Consider the following 23,029-nt stretch of genomic DNA (forward strand, 5'->3'; position numbering starts at 1 on the left):
TGTTATATATAGATTTTGGACTAGGCTGGGATCAGCACTCTGAACCCCAACCCCATTGTTCAAGGGTCAGCTGTGTGTGTGTGTGTGTGTGTGTGTGTGTGTGTGTGTGTGTGTGTGTGTGTAAATGTTTCTGTCGCTAAGAATTTTTTAAAAATACTTAATGGTTGCATATTATTCCAACTTGGAACATTTCTGCAAGTTACTGAATCACTTTTGCATATTTAGATAGTTTCAAGTTTTTCACTATAAATAACACTGCAAGGACTATAAATTTTAAGTCTTAGCTACAAGTGTAATTATTTTTTCTTAGGGTATATTCTTAAAAGTGAAACTTCAGCTCCTCACTTTTTAGAGTTTTCATATATATTATTAAATTGCTTTCCAAGTATGTTGTACTAATTTACACTCCTGCTTAATTGCATACTTGACAGCATTAATATTATCACTTTTAAAAATCTTTAAAGGTTTTTCCTTAATTGGTGAAATTAAACTATTCTTTCTTATTTATTTTCAATTTTTAGTAGCCATTTATATTTCCTCTCTATGTATTACCTGTTAAAGCCCTTGCTGGCAGGAATGTTCTTTTAACGTGCCTGAGTGGGTAGAATAGTGCTTTTTACATAGCTGACGTTCCCAAAACAGCAAGGAACTTACTATTTGGATAATTACGAGAATAATTAAGCCATTAAAAACTAATGATTGCTGCCACCTTAGATACACACACAAAAAAAAGTGTATTAGCTCCGCAACTACTGTGTGTTGTTATTTTCAGCATTTTACCAAGTGGAGCAAAGTCTGAAGGAACTGAGGTCTGAGAGGGATAAGTGGTGAATATCATCAGATGCACCCTAGAAGCAGAGGAATTCAGTTTCCCTGAAGAGGGACTCAACCAGCTCAAGTTCCTCCTCCTGTGCACCAGAGGGCGAAGCTGCAGGATGTAAGGCAGCAAGAATGAGGAATTCTCTGGACTACATTTCCCAGAAGGGTTCTACGTGACCCACCCCCCTACTCCCACCCCCCAGAAGGCCTAGCGGCTAAGGACTTCAGGTCCCAGGTTGCTGTGGGGCTAAATGTGACTCCCATCTCCCAGAGACGCAAAGGCGCAATGGCTGCTAGTTCTCCAGGGTTATTCTGCTGTTGAACTGTACCTCATTGCCAGGAAGCGGGCGCCAGAAGGTTCAAAGACAAGATCCCGCTTCTTTAGGGCGGTAACGGCGCGTAGGGGCTGGGAAGGGGTGGTGGGCGAGGCGGAGCCGCTCTGACCTATGCCAGTGAATTGTGGGTCCGTCTGTGAGGAGGCCCCACTTTGCGGAGCCGCTGTGCGAGCTGGCGCTGGTCAGCACTGTTGCGTCCTGAAAACTACATTTCCCAGCATCCTCGCGGCGCCAGAACTACCGTGCCCGAAAGTCTGAGCGTGATCCACCCAGCCTTTCGCTTCCTCCCGCTGACCGGGAAACTCGGGATATGTGGGGTCGCAGTGTCTGGCGGCTCCTGCGTTCTGAAAGCCTCGGGGGCCGCCGGGTTTCTACGCCCCGCGGGCGTTTCTCGCCGGCTCTGCGGAGAGGTGAGGAAGGCCCCGTGTCCCGAGGTCGGGGTGCGTCCAAGAGAAAGGATGCTCCAGCGAGCCCGAGACCAGGGTGCGGGTGCCACGCCCTCCTGCCCGGCGCTCTCCTGGTGCTGGAGACCCTGCTGCCGGGCCTCGCCTCGGTTGGCAAGGACTGAGGGGAGGACTGCCTGCCCCTCCTGAGAGCGAGCCTCTGAAGGCCGGGCTTTCCCGCCCGGCGGCACCACGAGAGCCCCGCCAGGCTTCTTTCTGAGCTCTCCTTTCCTTTTTACTGTCATAGAGCCGGTGACCCCCGCCTCTCGTAGGTCTGTCAGGTGCCAGCGTAAGGTAATCGGTGTCGGGAGAGACTGATTTCCCCCGTGGCCTGTTCAAATTTAGACTGTTATGTAGGTGCTGGCCTCAAGCCCAGGTTATTGGGAGGCTGCAGCATATGTCAGGCCTGCTTTATGCTCGCTGTGATTTTGAGTACTCCGCGATCAGTAGTAGCCGTTCAAAAACAAAACAGTGTGGATCCTGGAACTTACAGGTTGAACTGTTGGCACCCCTGTTAGCAATGTGTCCAGAAGGACAGCTGACTTTATTCTGAGAGAGGTTTTCAGAACCTCCCCCCCACACACACCACCACCAATTTTTAAACCTGTTAAGGTTGTCCACAGAGTGGGCGATTGGCACTAATATTAGCATTCTGTGTCCACCTGGAATCTCCAGTGCCAGGTGAAATGAGCCAACCAGTACCCACTGTATTTTGTGCTGTTTTGCGCATTGCTCCATTTTACTCACAGTAAGACCGCAGTTGTTGATTCCCCCATAAGACGGCTGTTCAGCTGCCAGGGTCCTTCACAACCTCTTTGGTTCTATATTTAGGTGTTTAACTTGCATGCACATTAGATGGCCTTTACAAAAAGGAGGTAGCATTTTTTGAACCCTGGGAAATCACCCCAATCTCAGTCCTATCTGTGTAAACTTTTAGAGGTGAACTTTGTTTACATATTCAAATGAAAACAATATTAAACCGTTTTAGAGAACTTTGAAGTGCATATAATACTGATAATACATCACCATAAGTGAATTATAATGCTTCAACATATTTATTGAGTTATGGCTCTTGAATCTGTTGGAGAAACCTTAAGTGGCCCCTTACTCTTTTCATCATTTGAATTGAGTTTATATTTAGATTTTTTAAAAATCTATTTCCTCCCTACTAACCTATAAAGTCAATGAAAACATGTTATGTCTGATTTTGCTCATCATCCCCATGCCTTAAAAATTTGTGCTTTATTGAAACAGGACATATATTTTTAAAATGTGAAACTTCCTAGAGCTTTGGTGTTAACAGTAAATACTCCAGCTTTTAAAGTCAAATTCACTGATTCAACAATAAAATATTTTAGCCAGACTATTTTTCAACCACTGTTCTAGGTATTAAAAAACAACAACACAGTAATGAAAAACAGAGTCAGGGCCTCATGGAGTTTATATTGTGATTCAGAGAAACAAACGGTGCATGATTTCAGATTAGAACTGAGAACTATGTGGGAAATAAACTGAATATGTAAGAGTGTGGGAGTACAGAAAGCTACTTTGGATGGGGATATAGGTATTAAAAATTCTCATAGCTCTATAAAAAACTTGAGCACTGAGGCAAGTTGGGCAATTTATGTTCTCCAGTAGAGATGTGGCAGTGATAATCAAAGCTTTTGATGTATATTATTTTAGAATGACTCTTAACAAACATTTCTAAATACTAAAAGAAGGAAACATTTATTGAATGTTTGTTATGCCAAATAATGATAGACACTTTCAGATAAAAGAGTCAGGGGCTCAAAGGAGTCAGTTATCTTGCCTGAAATTACAGAATTCCTAAGTAGAAGAGCTGGAACTGTATTATAAATAAATGGGGAAAATGCTTTAAAAGCTAAAGTATGCTGCTTCTATTAGTTACAACAAGAAATAAAAATATTGTCTTCTCTTTTCAGACTTCTTAACCACCACAACCAAAGAAGGACATGATATAAGGCGAGTGGACATAACTCCTTTAGAACAAAGGAAATTAACTTTTGATACCCATGCATTGGTTCAGGACTTGGAAACTCATGGTGAGAAACATGGGTATCTCTTGACAGAAGTAAATTAACACCACTCATGATATATTACCTAGTCAAGACAATATCACTGTTAGGAACAATTAAGAGTCACTATTTAAATGTAAGTGCCATCCAGACAATGGAATATTTTATAGTCATAAAAAATGGTATTGCTTGATTATGTTCAAGTATGTAAGTGGAAAAAGCATTATGTAAAATTACATGTATAGAGTGATTCCAATTATGTAAAAAAGAAAAACACAAGAGTTTCTAGGCTGATACTGAAGTCCATGTGGAAGTACAAGGACAATGTTTAAGAACAGCAAAAAAGAAAATAAATAAGCACAAAAACTGACCAAATATCAAAACAGTTATTTAAACTATGTAATATCACATAGAAAAGTAGATTATAGAATGGGAATCAGACACACACACATATGGGCTTAGCAAGCAAAAAAGAAAGTATCACAAATAGGGAAAGGAAGGACTATTTAATAAATGAGTTATGGTAACTGACTAGCCATTGGGGAAAATATATATGATCTCCTTACTGAAAAATAAATTTTAGATTACTAAAAGCTAAATGTAAAAAATGAAAGAAAAACTATAATAGAGTACTAGAATATAGAATATGTTTAGATTTTTAGAGGGAGCAAAACATAAAACTCTAAAGCAGGGGTGGGCAAACTTTTTGACTCGAGGGCCACAATGGGTTCTTAAACTGGACCGGAGGGCCGGAACAAAAGCATGGATGGAGTGTTTGTGTGAACTAATATAAATTCAAAGTAAAGGAGCGGAGGGGAGAGCAAGAGAACCGGATAGAACAGCCGGATCCGGCCCGCGGGCCGTAGTTTGCCCACAGCTGCTCTAAAGCAATGAAAGTAAATACTGACAGATGTGACTACAGAAATATTTTTTTACAGAAACATGACAATGAGCCTGTGTTTTAATAAAGAGTCCATATGAATCAATAAGAAAAAGTTCAGCAATTTTACAGAAAAATGGGCAAAAGCTATAAACAGCTCACAGAAAAATAAATATCAGTAGTCAATAAGTATATGTAAAGATGTTTGACCAAGGAAATGCAAATTTTAAGTACAGATTAAAATAACAATGCAATACCATTTTTTATGGCAATTGTACACTTAAAAAAGACTAAAGAGACCCCTGAAGGAGAACTGACCTGCTTGTTACCTTGTATGCCACTGTTTTGGGGTGGTTTGCTATGCAGTAAAATATAACTGGAACAGAGACCTCTCACCCTTTATACATTTTCAACTTTACATCATGTAAATGTATTTCTTATTTAAAAAGTAAATAAAACTAAAATCTCAAAATAAAATGTACAATTAAAAATTAATAAATAATAAATAAGACTAGTAATATCAGTGTTGATATAGATTTGGGGTAGTGGACAGCGGGCATTAAAATTGTAGATTGCTGTTAATAATTTAGCATAATCTGTCAAATTTTTATTGTAACTATTTTATAAAAACAGATATCTAACAATTTATAGGGAAAGTTATTCCACCTATCTATTCTGATAAGAATGTGCACTTTTAAAAAATACATAAATACCTATTTGCTGCCTACAGGATTTGACAAAGCACAAGCAGAAACAATTGTATCAGCATTAACCACTTTATCAAATGTCAGCTTGGATACTATCTATAAGGAGATGGTCACTCAAGCCCAACAGGTAACATTTTCTTTTTTATCACTTCTAATTTTCATTAGACCATCCTATCTAATAAAAGAGTAATATGCAAATTTACCATCACTCCAACACACAAGATGGCTGCCACAAGATGGCCAGCAGGGGAGGGCAGTTGGGAGGAATCAGGCCTGCAGGGGAGGGCAGTTAGGGGTGACCAGGCCAGCAGAGGAGGGAAGTTGGGGGCGACCAAGCCTGCAGGGAAGGGCAGTTGGGGGGGACCAGGCCTGCAGGGGAGAGCAGTTGTGGGGGGACCAGGCCTGCAGGGGAGGGCAGTTAGGGGTGACCAGGCCTGCAGGGGAGGGAAGTTAGGGGCAATCAGGCTGGCAGGGGAGCAGTTAGGCATCAATCAGGCTGGAAGGGGAGTGGTTAGGGGGTGATCAGGCTGGCAGGCAGAAGTGGTTAGGGGCAATCAGGAAGGCAGGCAGGCGAGCAGTTGGGAGCCAGCAGTCCTGAATTGTGAGAGGGATGTCCAGCTGCCTGTTTATGCCCGATCCCAGTAGGATCGGTCCTAAACGGGCAGTCGGACATCCCTCAAGGGGTCCCAGATTGGAGAGGGTGCAGGCTGGGCTGAGGGACACCCAACCCTGTGCACGGATTTCGTGCACTAGGCCTCTAGTCTGTTTTATAACTTCATCTCTGTCTGCCCAATGACCTCCCACACACACCTGCATCTTCCTTATTGTTCTCTCTAAAGAGATTAAAAAAAAAAACCTTTAGTAAAGTCAGTACCTAGAAAGATTAAGGAGTGAGAATAGTCATCACAATTATGGTAACACAGAGAATGAAATTTTGTCAAATCTTACATTGTGAGATAATTATATTATTAGAATCATGAGATGGTGGTAGATCATTAGTGAAACAACTTTTTCCCTGTTGAAAGCCCACCACAGTAGAAAAGCTAATCCTTCTATATAATAAAATATTTTACTGCAGTCATGTGTAAATTCTGCTTAATTTTCACAAACTTAGAAGGCCAGAAGGTACTTATATGGCTGGGAATGACTTCATTAATCACCTGGCTAAGATGCTTTAATTTGACTGGATACGCAAATCCTTTAAGTCAAAAGAATGCCATTTATTAAGAACTTAAGATGTTAGAGGCACAATGCTGGGGACTTCTCATGTATTACTAGTATTTAACCACTCTAACAACCTTGAAATGTAGGTAGAATTTTTCTCTTTTGCCACTGAAGAGATGATCAGAGAGGTTGAGTAATTTGCAAGGGTTGTCATTGTGGTGCTATGGACAAAAGCTACAAGTTTATATAAAGAATAGAATAATCTCAGTGAACCTAACTGAAATAATTCATAGTTTGTCATCATGAATCAATTCACTATGTTTAAGAATCTTCTTATGGTTATATTTTTTAAATTGTAATTTTTCAAATTTCAACTTCCTTAGATAAATATTTCACTGCAGAGGGTTTCTTGTGTAAAATTAGCAGCTCTTACATAAAATTTCATTACATTAAAGGTCATGAAGGACCAAAAGCTTTTTAAAGATATTTACAATAATTTCCAATTAGACTTTTAGAATTAAGAATATTCAACTCCTGAATTTAACTTACCTAAAAATTTGTATGTGCATTATTTTAGCTTAATTTATTCACAATCATAATAGACTACTAAATCTACTGAGAAAAAGCCAATCGTTTCATTCTCCCAACTCTCCAGGCTATCCTGAAAGAACTAATGGAGCTACTGACATCCTAATATATAAAAAGCCAGGGGCCGTCACAACAGAAACAACCAGACAGATGACTGAACAGCAGGCTGGGGGGGCGACCAGGCCAGCAGAGGGGTTAGTGAGGGACAACCAAACAACTGAACAGCAGGCTGCGTGGGGCGACCAGGGAAGCAGGGGAGGGCAGTTGGGGGTGACCAGGCCAGCAGGGGGGCAGTAAGGGGTGACCAGGCTGGCGGGGAGGGGGGGCAGTTGTGGGCAACCAGACCAGCTTGGGGGCAGTTAGGGGCAATCAAGGGGCAATCAGGCAGGCAGGCTGGTGAGCAGTTACGAGCCAGTGGTCCCAGATTGTGAGAGGGATGTCCAACTGCTGGTGTAGGCCCGGTTTAGGGCCTAAACCAGCAGTCAGACATCCCCCGAGGGGTCCTGGATTGGAGAGGGTGCAGGCTGGGCTGAGGGGACCCCCCCCCCATGCACGAATTTCGTGCACCAGGCCTCTAGTCTATAATAATAAAAGTGATATGCAAATCGACCGGATGACCAAACAGCAGAATGATGGTCCAGACAACCACGCTATGACACACACTGGCACCAAGGCGGGTGCGATGCGATTGGTTGAGGGGCCCCACCATCGCCCCATGATCGCCCCACAGAGTTAGGCCCAGGCCAGCCAAGCAATTGCACCCTGCGCCTGTTGCCTGCAGAAGGAAGCAACCAGTGGCGGGGGAAGAGGGTGCACCGCTGCACAGATGGCAAGCAGTGGCGGGGGCGGGGCCAGCTGCCCACAGCCAGGGGAAGGAAAGCCCTGATAGGCCCTAATCACCGGCCAGGCCTAGAGACCCTACCCAAGGGGTTCTGGATTGCAAGCTGGATTGCGAGAGGGCGCAGGCTGGGCTGAGGGACACACACACACACACACACACACACACACACACACATATACACCTGTGCACAAATTTTGTGCACCAGGCCTCTAGTTTTTAATAAAGTAATATACTCTTAAATCAGATTTTTAAGTTTACCTGATAAGTAATTAGTGAGTTAAAACTGGTTTGAGAAATGTTTATGTTGCCAGGACTTTTTTTTAGGCTCCTTAGGGGCAGCAGCCTGGGAAAAAAAACCTGGGGAAGGGGAAGAGGAGAGTGAGGTGGAGGGAAAGCTGGTGGGGGCTGGGTCTGGCCGGGCAGGGGTGCTTCTGCTAGGACCATTTAATCATATATTCAAAATGTAGGATCGGATGTAAGAATATTACTGCTACACTATTGATTTTTTTTATTACTGGTGTGTGACATTGAAATCCCATTCCATCCTTGAGCCTAATCCCCTTGCTGACCCCACCTCTAGGATAGACTAACGCACAAAGATGTCATGAAGGATGGGGCTGAGGCTCAGGGCCGTGAGACAAACAAGCTTCATACTTGATCACTTCAGGAAGGGCCATACTAAGTCGACTCTGCTTAATCTGGGAATACAGTTATATTCTGAATTCATTTATAATCTGAATTATATTCATATTCTCTGGTGGCTCCATAATAATTACAGTGATTACACTTAATAGATTTGACTACTTGATATTGGATTATACTTTTCCATTTCAAGTTTTTGAAGATGGACACCTGTGCTGTTTTATAGGCCTGTTGAGTCACAAACTGTATTTAAAGGAGGAAATGGAGATAAATAGAGGCTATTAGGGTCATAGTACAATTCCTTATCTCAGGTTCAGACTCCACAAAAAAATCTATGATTACATTTTCAGCTATTCTCTACATAGTCTCAGTAATAACATTTTATTAAAGATTCAAATAAAGGTAACATTATGTTTAATGCTTTAGAACTCCTTCATAATGACATTTTGAGTAGGACTAACACAGCCCATAGAGCCACTTCTAAATGACTTCTGAACTAATTCTCATGACTATATAAAGTAAAACTGCAAAAAGGAAATGAACCCCCTCCTTCCAATAATAAGGATGAAGGTTAGAGAAGGCATAAGACTCAGGGATGTTTATTGTGCACAGCAAAAATAATAATTTATGATAGGATTAATATTTAAGGCAAAACGTCTCCACATCAAAACATTGGTGTTACACTGGCCTGCTTCAGCCATCACATCCCTGTCTCTGGTAATATTAATAATTAGACAACATTCATTGAGTGCTAACCATGTGCCAAGTATTACATTAAGCATTTGATGTTCACTATTTCATTTAATTCTCCAAATAACTCAATAAGGTGTAGGTATTGTTATTACTTACATTTTACTAATGAGGTCAAAGAAATTAAATAACTTTGTCAAAGTCTCACAGTAAATGGCAGCATTTGAATTCAAAGCCAGGCAGCTTGACTCCAGAACTCACATTTTTAACATCTACTCCACTTGACTGCCATCTGGGAGTTGTTATTGGAGACCGTTGTGTATTCCAGACCTTTTGAAAACTGAGTCATTTCTTGGTCACGCATCTGGAACTGTGATAGCCTGTTTTCTAAAAGTCAAGTCAGTTTTAAAATAGTCTTTCTTGCCCATATTGGTCAGTGGAGGACCATAAACTCAACAATGAACTCCTGGCCACAAACTGTGACCAGAAAAATGGGAGTTCCACTAGTAATCCTGGTCTTACTTAGGCTTTTTTGGTATTGTTTATATACCCTGGTATAGAGGGTCCTTTTCCTGGCTACGTCCTCATCTGCTTTTTCTTTTGGTAAAGCAGGAGAAATGAGTCAACAAGCTACCAAGTTTAAGAAGTTTAGTGTTAAACCCAGCGGTTAGCGTGTTGTCGGTCAAGGGCACGTACCTAGGTTGCAGGCTCATCCCAGTTGGGGGCACATGTAGGAAGCAACCAATCGATGTGAGAGACACATCGATGTTTCTCTCTCTGTCTCTCCCCCTTCCTTCCACTCTCTAAAAAATCAATGGAAAAAAATTATCCTCAGGTAAGGATTAACAACAAAAAAAAGTTTAGTGTTAAAGTTATTTCTACAGAAATGTCCCTCCTTAGCAAAGCAAAAGCTTATAAATCTATCAGATAGGGATCACCTTTTCTTTCACATATTCTTTGTAGTGCTGAATATAGGAAAGTTACCCAGGAATTTATTTTATTTATTTTGTGTGTATGTTTATATTAATTTACTCATGATGTTGCCACCAGGAATGGGCAAACTTATTTTGATAAATTACAAATTGGCTTAAAGGCTTAACAAAAATCAACTAATTAATAGCTAAAAATAATTTTTTTTTTTTCGTTTCAATGTGTCTCTTGCTTTATCTGTTTTCAGCTGAGATACAGAATTGAAATGACATTTAAAAATCACGATGCTGACAAGGGGGTAGTTATTTAAATCATACTTCTACCTATTTTGTTTTACTACTTAACTTCTGCGTCTTAATCAGTACCCTGGAATTTTCTGATGGTAGAAAATCCCTCAAAATTAAAGCAGTAAAAAGATTAACAAAACCCTTTCCATGTAGCCATTTTTAAAAACAATATTTGTTGAGGAACTCATAGATGTTAAATAAATATTTTATTGGGATTCTTTCATAAATGTTTCCAGACATTTATTTTGCTTCAGGAAATGCTTTTTTTAATTTTTTTGTTTGTTTGTTAATTCCCACCCGAGGATATTTTTTCCATTGATTTTTAGAGAGTGGAAGGGTAGGAGAGAGACAGAGAAAGAGAGAAACATCAATATAAGAAAGACTCATCGATTAGTTGCCTCCCACACATGCCCCAACCAGGTTAGGGATTGAGCCTGCAACTGAGGTACATGCCCTCAACCCTTCAGTCCACAGGCCAACGTTGTAACCACTGAGCACAACTGGCTAGGGCTGGGAAATACTTTAGCTTCCTTGAATCTCCTGTTGCTTTTCATTTTGATAACTCAGATATATAGGTTTTATATGTTGTTTTGTTTTGCTTAGCCAAGTGACAGTGTATCTTTAGCATATGATACTGAAGTTTCATGAAAACGACTCCATGGGAGGGGATGGCTTTCCATAGATCACTGTTATTTTATTTTATTTTCTAGGAAATAACAGTACAACAGCTAATGGCTCATTTGGACTCTATCAGGAAAGACATGGTCATCCTAGAGAAAAGTGAATTTGCAAATCTGAGAGCAGAGAACGAGGTGACAAAAGTTCCAGTTTATTACCAATAAAATAACTGACTTCACAAGTGGTCTACTTGGTGAATAATAGGACCAAATAATTTTATGTGGCTATTAAATATTTATTTATAAATTTTTAGGTAAAAATAGACTATATGTTTAACCATACCTAATATTTTGATGTATAAAGCATAGTTTCTTGCATAGTAAAGAGTAAGAGATGTATCTTATATGTATATAAGTCACTTAGATATTTGAACTCTTTATATTATATACAATTTTAGAATAGCGCATAGTATAATGTTCTCAGAACCTTAAGTAATGTGGCATTTTCCATTTTATTTGATTCTGCACTAATTAGTCATTTAAGAGAAAAATGTGTTTTTGTAATTCAGGGGAATTTTGTTATCCAGTAGATTATTTACTAATAGTTTTAATTGTAGACTATCAATTGTTTTAAGAAGTAGAAAACTAAAATATAAATATATTTTCTAATGTTTTCCTAAGAATTATTTTCTAAATATGATGAATTATTCTTTTTTATTTTTATTCAAAAAAATCCTTAGATCATCCAGTTTTTGCTAATCTAGGGTTTCAAATTTTATGGGGAAAAATCATAATATGGGCTTTTGGTTTAATGCCAATTGTATGTGATCTTTCTTACATCTAGAAAATGAAGAGTGAATTAGAACAAGTTAAGCAACAATTAATAGTAAGTGAAATGTTTCTTCCCATTTAAAATATTTTATTATTTTCAAAATACTCATCACAAGATCACTTTTTAAATATTTTTACTTTCTTTAAAGAATGAAACCAGTCGAATCAGAGCAGATAATAAACTTGATATCAACCTAGAAAGGAGCAGAGTAACAGATATGGTAATGTGCTTTTAAATGTATTTTCTTGGTTACTTACTGCTTCTTAATCCCTTTTAGTCTTTTTTCTTAACCTCCTGATGCATCATATCCTTTAGTTTACAGATCAAGAAAAGAAACTTATGGAAGCAACCACAGAATTTACCAAAAAGGTAAGTTAGTATGTAAAAATTTCTCTTTTGTACAGCTCTCAGGCCTTGTATACCTGCTTTTATGTGTATCATGTTATAAGTTTGGACTTTAAACAGCTAGCCCTAAAGAATCCATGATTTCCTCATAGCTTTTATGGTTGACCAGCACTGGGGGTAATGCCACCAGGTGCGTGATAGTACCTGAGCTGTGACCTCTGAGTCAGCACCAAGCTTTCCTGGTAGCATACTTTTTCCAAACTAAATTACTTTCATATAAAAAAAAAAAAAGGATTTATAATTAGTATTTAAGTGTCTAGGTTAAATTATCTTTAAATTTTAAAAAAATAATAGTAAATATTTAATGAGTGCTTATTATGTTAGATATTGTTCTACTTGCTTTACTTTTGTCTGTTATTTAATCCTTACATCAGCCTCTGTGAGGCAGGCAGTCTTATTTCCTTTTTACCAATTTAAAAAATGAGGCACAGGGACGTTAAGGTCACACAGCTAATAAGCGGTAGAGCTGGGATATGAACCTGGATTTTAAACCCCATACTCATTGTTAATGGTTACCTTCTCAGTAATCCTGAATTGTAATCATTAATCTCTGTGACTTGAGTAAAACCCAGCTTTCTGGCTTTGCCTAGTCCTTTTCTTAAAAGTTAAAAGCCATTTGGTCTACATTCTAACAGAAGAGATAGCACTCTTTCTTGCTTCTAATTTAATAGAAGGGAAGGTTCCATTTGTCCTTCTTAGCATCCTGTTCTGTCTTCCTACTTCTTGGCCAGATAAAGGAGATAAGGAAATGTAATAATTCTTTCAGAGCTAATTTCTGAGCTCTCAGTACCATCTCTCTTCCCATCTCTTAGCTCCTATACACATAGCATTCAGTGTTACCCAACAAGTATTTCTGCCATTTCCTTTAATGTTGGTGCCAGTTCACATTATAAACTTGGTCACGTTTTTTCTTCTGCAAAACGTACTTAAATTTTTAACTATCTTAGCCTTTTTATACATAAAGTGATAGTTCAGTGACTACGGTATTTTTCTTTGTATAAGACGCTATTTTTTTTCTAAAATCATTAGACTGAAAATCGAGGAACGTCTTATACACAGAAGTCAGCCATGTGCAGTGCATAGCTGCCCATACTTTGTCAAACAGGCTTCCTCCAATCACGAACCTTATTGTTACTGACATCAGCTGATGCTGTAATTGGAGGTGGAGAGTGCACAGATGCAACAGGGACCGGAGCATTCTGAGCCCATAAAGATGTCAAAAAATAAAAAGATAAATACCGGTAAGCGATTGTCTTACTCTGCAAAATTCAAACTGAATGTAATCAGCTATGCAAAAGAGCATGGAAATAGAGCTTCAGAGAGACAATTTGGACCTCTTCCCACTGAGTGTAGAAAACAGGAAAAACAATTCCTTAAGATACCAAAAAAGAAGAAAACCTTAAGAGGAAAAACAGCACAATGTTTAAAATATTGATTTCTTAATTTTGGGTTGGAAAAGTGGGGGCGTCTTACACATGGGGGCGTCTTATACACAGAAAAATACGGTTAATTTTTTCCTTCTTAGTTTATCCTCTTATATATTTAAGCCTCAAATAATTTACTATGAGGCTTTTAGTAGGAGGTATCCAGAATGTGATAATCCTAATAAATGTTCTCCAAATATCAAAGTAGAAGGAATATTTTTTTTTTAGTCTGTAATATTCACATAATGTTTTTTCTTAATATCACACTGCTTTTAACTGTTGCCCCAATTAAGATTTTTGTGGCCGGTGTGACTCAGTAGTTGAGCGTTGGCCCATGAATCAGGAGGTCATGGTTTGATTCCCGGTCAGGGCACATGGCCAGATTGTGGGCTCAATCCTCAGTGAGGGGCATGCAGGAGGCAACCAATGAATGATTCTCTCTCATCATTGATGTTTTTATCCTTCTCTCCCTCTCACTGAAATCAATAAAAACATTTTTTTTAAAAAAAAGCCCTGGCCAGTTTTTCTCAGTGTGTAGAGCATTGGCCGCAGACAGAAAGGTCTCGGGTTCAATTCCCAGTCAAGGGCACATACCTAAGTTGCAGGTTCAATCCCCGGCCCCAATCAGGGTATATGCGGGAGGCAGCTAATCTGTGTCTCTCTCACATCAATGTTTCTCTCTTTCTCTCTTGCTCTCTCGCTCTCCCTTTCTTGTACTCTTCTCTAAAAAATCAATGGAAAAAAATATTCTTGGGTGAGGATTTAAAAAAGACTATTGTAATACACAAAATCACCCATAAATAATATTTTAATGTAAATATTTTCCCAGTAATATATTGAGGACAAAACTTAATTGTATTTATTCTCATTTATTACAGGATACCATAACCAAAAGTATTATTTCAGAGACCAGTAATAAAATTGACACTGAAATTGCTTCTTTAAAAACACTAATGGAATCTAATAAGCTTGAGACAATTCGTTATCTTGCAGGTAAGGCTGTGTTTGTCAGAGAAAAGAATTATTGTCATTTGATTATCAGACCTGTCAGCTCCTACCTCCCAAGGTAACCATGGCCAGCAAAGAAGAAAAAATGGAGGTTTCCTTTATTGCTTGGTCCCTGCAGTGTGTGAAGAATCTAAGTTTGGAAGGCAATAAGATTAGGATATAAGTTTAACAGTCAACTTTGCAACTTACTAATAGGAAAAAACATGGATGAATAAATATATAAACACAAGTACAAAATGCTGCAAAGATTAACTAGGTATTCTACAATGAAAAAATGTTATTTTTATTGCTGTGCTCTTCCATCAGTATTTGAGTGGACTTACAGGAAATTATAGCTAAAATATATGTAGGCCATTAAAAATTATAGCAAGCAAAGGGGGGAAATATCTCCTACCTTGAATCCAATTGACTGAGCACAGATACTACCCCAATATTAGATTATCTGTCCCATACTAGGTGCCTCAAGTACCATGGGACCTGAACCAATTATAGGACCCCAAGGAGGTAGGAAAAATGCCCTAGCCCAGTGGTCAGCAAACTGCAGCTCGCGAGCCACATACGGCTCTTTGGCCCCTTGAGTGTGGCTCTTCCACAAAATACCACGTGCAGGGGCGCACATACAGTGCTATTGAAACTTCGTGGCCCATGCGCAGAAGTCGGTTTTCGGCTCTCAAAAAAAATTTCAGTTGTTGTACTGTTGATATTTAGCTCTGTTGACTAATGAGTTTGCCGACCACTGCCCTAGCCAAATAGTACTTTTTTATTTCTTCTTATAAAAAGTAATATATTTTCCTTATAAGTGATTCATGTAATTCAGAAACAATATAGTAAAAGTAAAAGCTTTTTACTCCCTCATAGGTATTTACTGTTAGTAGTATATATCTTTCCAGGATTTCTCTTCTTTATATAAACATTACAATTTTTAAAAATAATAACTAGATCATATTGTACAGACAACTTTTCTGCTACCAGTTTTTCATTATTAAAAACAATGCACTGAACAGCCATATATATGTTTGTGTTTGAGTAAACACACACACACTCCTTTGTGCCCTCATGCTAGTATCTCTGTATAAATTGCTTTGCACATCTATACTTTCGTGTTTAAAAGATGTGCACATTTAAAAATTTTCATATTATTGAACTCCTGTCCAAAACAAAATTGCTGATTTATACTATCAGTGGTTTTCTGGGCAGCCACTAATGATGTTGAGGTGGCAGTAGGAGTGAAGATGGAGCCCCCGGCCTTCAGTGGTGCACCCCCTTTATTTCTTCAACTTGAATGCCTCAGCTTCTATCTTTTTAAAATATTGGGCTTCTGCCAAAGATTCATTTGAAGAAAGAGTTCTAAAGGGAAAACAAGTTTTGGAAACCCCCATTCTAGCAAAGTCTCTGGAACTAGAGATCAATTCAGTGGTAATGCTCAGGGAAAATTTCCAAACAGCCAGTTCGTTTCCACTTTCAAAATGGATTTTTAAAGCACTCCAGTTTAGGGAGAGCTTCAAATTCCACTTAGCTTCCTCTAGAGTATTTACTAAAATAATATCTTAGATAAAAATAAAATCCCTTTTATACTCAGTGTGAAGAAGGTGATGGTCTCCATCAGACTTTCATTCAGTAGTGTATTTATACAAGGCTGATTCTAAGCAATTTAATGGCAGCAGAAGCAAAAGAAATTAGCAAGTTGGCAGAGAAAATTCTTGCTCCAAATTACCATTTTTTTATGTGCTGTAACATTTTTTAATTCAATTTACATGGATTAAATTATATATAATTACACACACACACACACACACACAAAAAAGAAATTAGCAAGTCATTGTTTGGAAAAGTACCTTTCCTAAGTTGTCTTCCTTTCCTTTTTTCAATGAGGATTTGCAACCAACAATTCTAAAGTTATTGTCTTTCTCCTCCTCCTTTCTTCTCCAACTATTTATTGCTGCTGTTACTGGTAAGCCTTTTAGGAAATCTGAATCCCACACTCCCAGCAGGTGGGTAGTTAATGTCATGAGTGGATCCACTGGGTTCTAGAATACCTGAGATGTTGCCAGTAAGACAGTATTACTCCACATACCTGAGATTCACATATTGAATTCAATCACAAACACAGAAAAAATACTAATAAAATCCCAGCAGTAAAGATCTTGTGTTTCCCTTATAGAAGAAATCCTTCTAAAATGTTAACCTTAATAATTCTGTTTTCCTGGCATGTATCAGCCAAGGTGCTGTTCATTTCAAGTATTATACTTTGAACTTGAACTAGCTTAGGCATAAAGGGGAATTTACATATTGAATTATGGAAGAAATGCAGAGGTATAGCTTCAGCCTAGGGATAATTGGAATCACAACTTTCTCTGTATCTTGTCTCTGAATATCTGTCTCATTTTCTTAAACCAGCTTCCTCCATGGGATTATAAACATGGCCACCAGACTCATATTCCAGTTTCACCAACCATGAAAAATTATCCTTTTCCTTAGTTCCAATTCAGAAAATCCCAGGGAAGGGATCTGAATGGCCATCTTGAGTCATATACCACCCTTTGACCCAGATCACTATTGTCAAGGAAACTAGAGCTGTAAGATGGCAGTTTCCATTTAATCTATAGTTAATGTGGCAAATTCTGTTCTGGGCAGATAAGTAGTAAAATCTAACACAGAGAACTTAAAATGTACCAGGCACAGGCTCACCTATGCATTTTATATACCCAAAGGAAGTGTCTCAGATAGGCCCTAAAAGATAAACAACAAATTTGAAAGCAATTTTGGGTTGGCACAATGATAGCAATGAGAAGTAACAGTTGACAGCAGAAATGAGAAACTTAAATACAGTAACCACTGTGTCAGAGACAGCAAGAGCACTACTCAGCACTGCTGCTCCGAGTTGTCCTGAGTCCATATATTCTTCTAAGTTCTTCCAGACTACACCAGGGGTGGCTCCTTCTCGAACCCTGCCACTGTACTAACTGTTGGGGACTTAGTCCAAGTTCCTCCTTTATCCTCTGTTCACGAGTACAATAGGTATTGGGTCCGAGCCCCTTGGTCTAGGGCTGGACCTCCTATGACACTGGGTCTTAGATGGAGAAGCCATGATAAGTTGTGAGTGTATAAGAAGTCTTTATTGCAGAAGTCAGTGGCACAACAGTCCTATACAAGCAAAACAGTCCTTCATAGCAAAGTCCACACAGGCAGGCAGCCGGACACCGGCTGGTGAACAGATATATATTTCCCACAAAGCAGCATCACACACACCTGTACCCACACCTATTATCTGAGCAGCCGCACGCTGCCCCCTAGATTCACCGCCTTACATATTAGTGGTGCCTAAGCTCTCTGCCTCAGCAGCTTCTCTAGCCTCTCTGGCTCCGTAGTGTCTCCTATCTCCCCTGCCCAGCGCACAGGCTGGTGAACATGGTAGCTGTATCTGAGCTCTTTTGCCTCTGCTCTGCCCAGCACCCTGGCCTTAGTAATATCCTTTTATATTATTCCTTAGACAAAGATGGCTTCGTGCCAATAGTTTCATCAATCATATTTTGGCTATAGAAGGGCACAGTGTACCATGTGTTCTTGCACCCACTCATGGTATCTTGGCCTTGGACACCCCAATTAGGCTTATGCTTAGAGAGGCCTTGGCCATTCTGGTGTGCTGACAACAAGGCTTCTGTGTTCCCATTGGCCTGGACTAGCTGGGGACCCTGGCGTGGTTCCCACACATTGTGTTTTCTAATAAAGGAATGAAATACCTCCTTCCTTACAATGAAGTACTCACTAGTAGTCTAAGACAACTTAGCTCTTTGTGTTAGCAAGAATATACCAGATAGCACTATGTAGCCCCCAAATTAACAAATTAGATTGAGTCCTTCAGGTGACAAGGGATAAATAGGATAATAGAATGGTTTCCTTTGGAATCAGGAACACTTAGTGTTGAGTCCTGGTTCCACCACTGGTAGCAATATAGCTTTGGACTTGTGTCATTTATACAATGGGAATGATATCACCTACCTCATAGGATTTTAATTATGGTTAAATAAGGTAATTTATGTAATCATTCCTCAGCACACTGCTTGGAAGATGGTAAATAGTAGCATAATCAAATGGGAGAATGTCTAATTGATCAAGACAAGAAACTCTTAGTATTATACTTTCTTCTCAAATGTCCTCATTTCCTATGTGTCTTAAGGAGACCTAATCCCATTTCTTAAAATTAAGGAAATGATCTTGTCATTAACGAAGTTTCAATAAGTAGTGGGATCAAATGAGATAATGTATCATTTTATACATTAAAATTAGGATAGCTTTACTACGAAAGGCTATTTCTTTTGTCTTTAGTTGAAGTTTGCCCTTCATTTCAGTTTCTCTATTTTAAAAGTCATGGCTGTTTAAAAATTATAAAGAAGAAAATTAAAATCACACATAATCCCATCAATTAAAAATAATCATTACAGACATGTTATTGTATTTTTTTAGTCTTTTACTCTATGAGTACATGTCATTTTTAATGGCATCATAGATTACTTCTATTATAGATAATTTCCAATATTTTCTATATAAATAATGATGTAATAAACATCTTTGTGCATGGACATAAAAAAGTCATGGCTGTTTAAACAAACAAGAAACTAGGGAGTCCCTAAAAGCTTCACCCAGATTAAGCTGCTTAAGAACAGGAAGGGTTTTTTTGTCCAGAATGATGTAACAAAGAGAGGTGGTATATTAACTGTTAAAGTCTGATGCTTGTTCTGCCTTTGCTTCTACCTCACTGAGATTTTTTAAAGGTTTCATTACAATTTTTTATTTATGTTTTTAATATGAATTTTAATATTTGTGAGAAAATTTATTTTTAAATGTATTGAAAAGGCAAATTTTCTCATGGATGATCTGATGTCAGTTTTACTAACTTAACTACATAATTTTTAAATATAAGTGAAATAGTTTTTCACTTCTAAGATCTGAAATTAAAGTTCATAATTGTTGTCACTGTTAATGCTAATATTAATGGATTTAAACAATTTATACATTCTGACATATGACCTACATTTTTAAATTACTGTCATCCTTTATTGGGTTTAAAATACAGAAAGCTTTTAAGAAGAATTGGTATCCTGCCCTAAAGGATATCCTTTATCTTTAGCTTCATTTACTGGTAAATGAAAAACCTAAGATACAAAATTGATTGGATTCCCTTTGTTTTTTGTTCATTTAAATTGAAGATAACATTATTCTGTTTCTCTCTGCAAAAAAGTAATCACAAATGCATGACCTACTGTAACATGTTTCCTTCTGTTTACAGCCTCAGTGTTCACTTGCCTGGCAATAGCATTGGGATTTTACAGATTCTGGAAATAGCAGTGAAACAACTATATTATGCTTCTACTACTGCTTCCATTGACTTCTTAAAACACTGTAGGATAGATTTACTTTGAACATTGAAAGTTGTAGCAAAACTTAATACAACAAGATTATTCAAAGTACGTATGGACTAAAAAATGTTTTAGAATAAGAAAATGTAGTTTGTGTTTTTTTTATGTCTATTTTATTATGTTGAAAAGCTGCCATTCAAAACCTGGTTAATTTGAGATAGAAGGGCCTTTTGTCTTTATCCTTTTGATAGTTTATAGAAACTGAACTGGAGTTTCGTGTTTGCTTGAATAACTGTGTAAATCATATAGGATTTCTTTGGTATCTGCTGCCTACATACTTTGTTATGCAACTTTTCTGATAACTATTACACAATTACCTTTTCATATTTAATAAAATATTATAAGAAAGTTGTTTGGATTGTTAAAGTGACTTACCATATAGCTGGAGATTTTTTTATAATGAACAATTAAAAACAATTTTAAACAATTTTAATTTGTTTTCTATTGTTAATAGTATGACAGATGTTTTCTATTCTCCTCCTACTCCCCCCCCCCTCTACCCAGGCCCCGTTCCACCCTAGGCCTTTACCACACTATTATCTGTGTCCAAAGGCTATGCATATAAGTTTTTTGGTTAATCTCTTCCCGTCCCTCTATCCCTCTCCCTTCTAAGATCTGTCAGTCTGTTCCATGCATCCATGCATCTGGACCTATTTTTTTTTTTTTGTCACTATTTTGTTCATTAGATTCCACATATAAGCTAGATCATGTGATACTTGTCTTTCTCTGACTGGCTTATATCACTCAGCACAATATTCCCCAGGTCCATCCATGCTGTTGCAAAGGGTAAGAGATCCTTCTATTTTACAGCTCAATATTCCACTGTATAAATGTACCACAGCTTTTTTTCCCACTTATTACTGATGGGAACTTATGCTGTTTACAGATATTAGTTATTGTAAATAACACTGCTATGAACATAGGGTGCATACATTTTTGAACAATTAAAAACAAATTTAAAATTTTTAAATGTGTGCCCTAGTACAAGTGTATGACACTTAATATGAAATCTGTTGAGTTGCTAATCTTGAGCCCTGATTATTACATATATTTTTAAATTTTTTGATTCACAAAAACTTGTTTGTCCATACTTCAAATTTATTGCTTAAAATAAAGCTTTTTCTTATGACAGTTAAGTTCAATAAATGTCTATTGATATATAATCCCTACTCTCAAGAAACTCATACTTTGGTTTTATTGCTGTTGGGTCTACTATATATTTTTCCTTATGTAATAGTATCTATTAATAGAATATGTGTAGTTCCAAGGAAAGTACAAAATATGTTCAACTCAGACCTTTAGTTCTAACCATCAAAAAGCCAAGTCCAGGAAGTACTAAAGATTTCATAATGCCTTGGCAATAGCTTTAAAAGTTTGATAATCCATTATTTATTCAAAATGTTAAAAATAACCCCATCATTTGTTTAGTTATAAATAAGGAATTTGCAGACTAGAGAAGTCAAAGACTGGCCCATATGGTCCAATGAATGAGAATCAGAGGCTCTCCAACTAAATGTTCTTCACAGATCTAACTACTGGGTTGTTTTCAAAGCAAAACTCCATTTTAATATCCTGGGACGTCCTGATTCATTTCCATCTCAGAATTATCTTGGCACACTGTAGATAAATTTTTATTGATTTAATAAATAAGGACCAAAAGGCTCCACTGTAACAAATTCTACAATGTGTTTGTTCACTGAATAAATAAGAATGCCTACTGAGTACCAGACAACATGCTGGTCCGCTTGTGCACAAAGGTGAACGCAGTTTTCCTTCTTAGACTATCTTAGTGAAGACAGGAAACAAGCAAATTATTAATTTGTTACAATTTATAATAAAATATTGAGAGGGCATACTTCTTTCCTCCACATGAAACTCCAGTAGCATAACGTTATTGTCATCACTCTTCCTCCCCTCATCCACCTGCCCCAGGTAAAGTGAAGTGAAAGGGGAAACAGGACCCAAGTAACACTCTGAAAATAATTTGGTTGGTAAGCTCTAGATATCAAACCACCAGAAAATAGAAACTTGAAGTTGTTGCATTGTGTTGCCACTTCCTCCCCAGTCCTGTTTGGGACCAGCTTGTCGTCAGAGAGTATTCATTCTGTTCTGCTCCTGTGGGATCAGGCTCAGTCTCTGCAGAGTGAAGCCTACCCCAGTACAATGTTGCTTGTTGCAGGGTGAATAAGTTTATCCAATTCTGTGGTTCAGTGATAGGAAATTTATTGGACTGAAGAACTAAACTATATTCTCCAATATTAGTTTTAATAGTAAACTAGAGGCCCAGTGCACAAATTCATGCATGGGTGGGGTCCCTTGGCCTGGCCAGCGATCTGGGCTGATCAGGGCCATCTCTCCCAGTCCATCTCGTCCAGTCCAGGCAGAGGGACTATGGGAGGTTGGCTGGCCATGGGAGATTAGGTTGGCTGTGGGAGTGCACTGACCACCAGGGGGCAGCTCCTGTGTTGAGCGTCTGCCCCCTGGTGGTCAGTGCGTGTCATAGCAACCCGTCATTCAGTCAACGGGTCATAACGGTCGCTTAAGCTTTTATATATATAGAAAAAGGTACTATTTAGGACTCTCTATCAATTCAATTTATTCTTCATCTCAATTAGGTTCACAATCCAGATGGGAAGGAGGGGGTGGCCATTTATTGGATCTCCTCAAACCAAAACAAAGATGCATATTCCCAGTTCACAGCCATTAATAGTAAAATAGATGTGTTCCATCTGTAGGGATTTAGCAAGTGAAGTGCTTTGCATCCAATAATGGAAGAAGTATATACACCATCCCCAATTCCCATTACTTCTAGATTCTATACCTTTTCCATGGAGACTTCGTTTTTATATTAGTTTTGGAGTTTAGATAGATTTTTGTTTAGGGAATAGAAATATCTGAAGTGAAATATGAGAGGATTGTGTTCCCAGGTATCTCAAAACTACCCCTCTATTCCAGCACTTGCAC

General features: G+C 38.3%; 1 protein-coding gene across 3 annotated transcripts; it reads left to right on the forward strand.

Annotated features, from left to right (window-relative positions):
• Positions 1 to 1,057: 1,057 nt before the first annotated feature.
• Positions 1,058 to 21,226, forward strand: CCDC90B (coiled-coil domain containing 90B). Of its 3 annotated transcripts, XR_013958994.1 has the most exons (10): positions 1,063 to 1,564; positions 3,541 to 3,660; positions 5,244 to 5,347; positions 11,073 to 11,174; positions 11,824 to 11,865; positions 11,960 to 12,031; positions 12,127 to 12,180; positions 13,246 to 13,457; positions 14,519 to 14,633; positions 19,936 to 20,486. XR_013958994.1 is itself a non-coding variant. In XM_080640426.1 (9 exons), the coding sequence occupies exons 1-9, from the start codon at positions 1,465 to 1,467 to the stop codon at positions 19,989 to 19,991; spliced, it is 765 nt and encodes a 254-aa protein (XP_080496552.1). In that variant the 5' UTR covers positions 1,058 to 1,464; the 3' UTR covers positions 19,992 to 21,226. The 3 variants fall into 3 exon arrangements, 2 of the variants coding, with proteins under 2 accessions (XP_080496552.1, XP_080496553.1); XM_080640426.1 differs by lacking the exon at positions 13,246 to 13,457 and having other exon boundaries at positions 1,058 to 1,564; positions 19,936 to 21,226; XM_080640427.1 differs by lacking the exon at positions 13,246 to 13,457 and having other exon boundaries at positions 1,075 to 1,564; positions 3,541 to 3,580; positions 19,936 to 21,226.
• The last annotated feature ends 1,803 nt before the right edge of the window (positions 21,227 to 23,029 follow it).

The sequence above is a fragment of the Plecotus auritus genome (genome assembly GCF_963455305.1).
Source record: "Plecotus auritus genome assembly, chromosome: 9".
NCBI lineage: Eukaryota > Metazoa > Chordata > Mammalia > Chiroptera > Vespertilionidae > Plecotus > Plecotus auritus.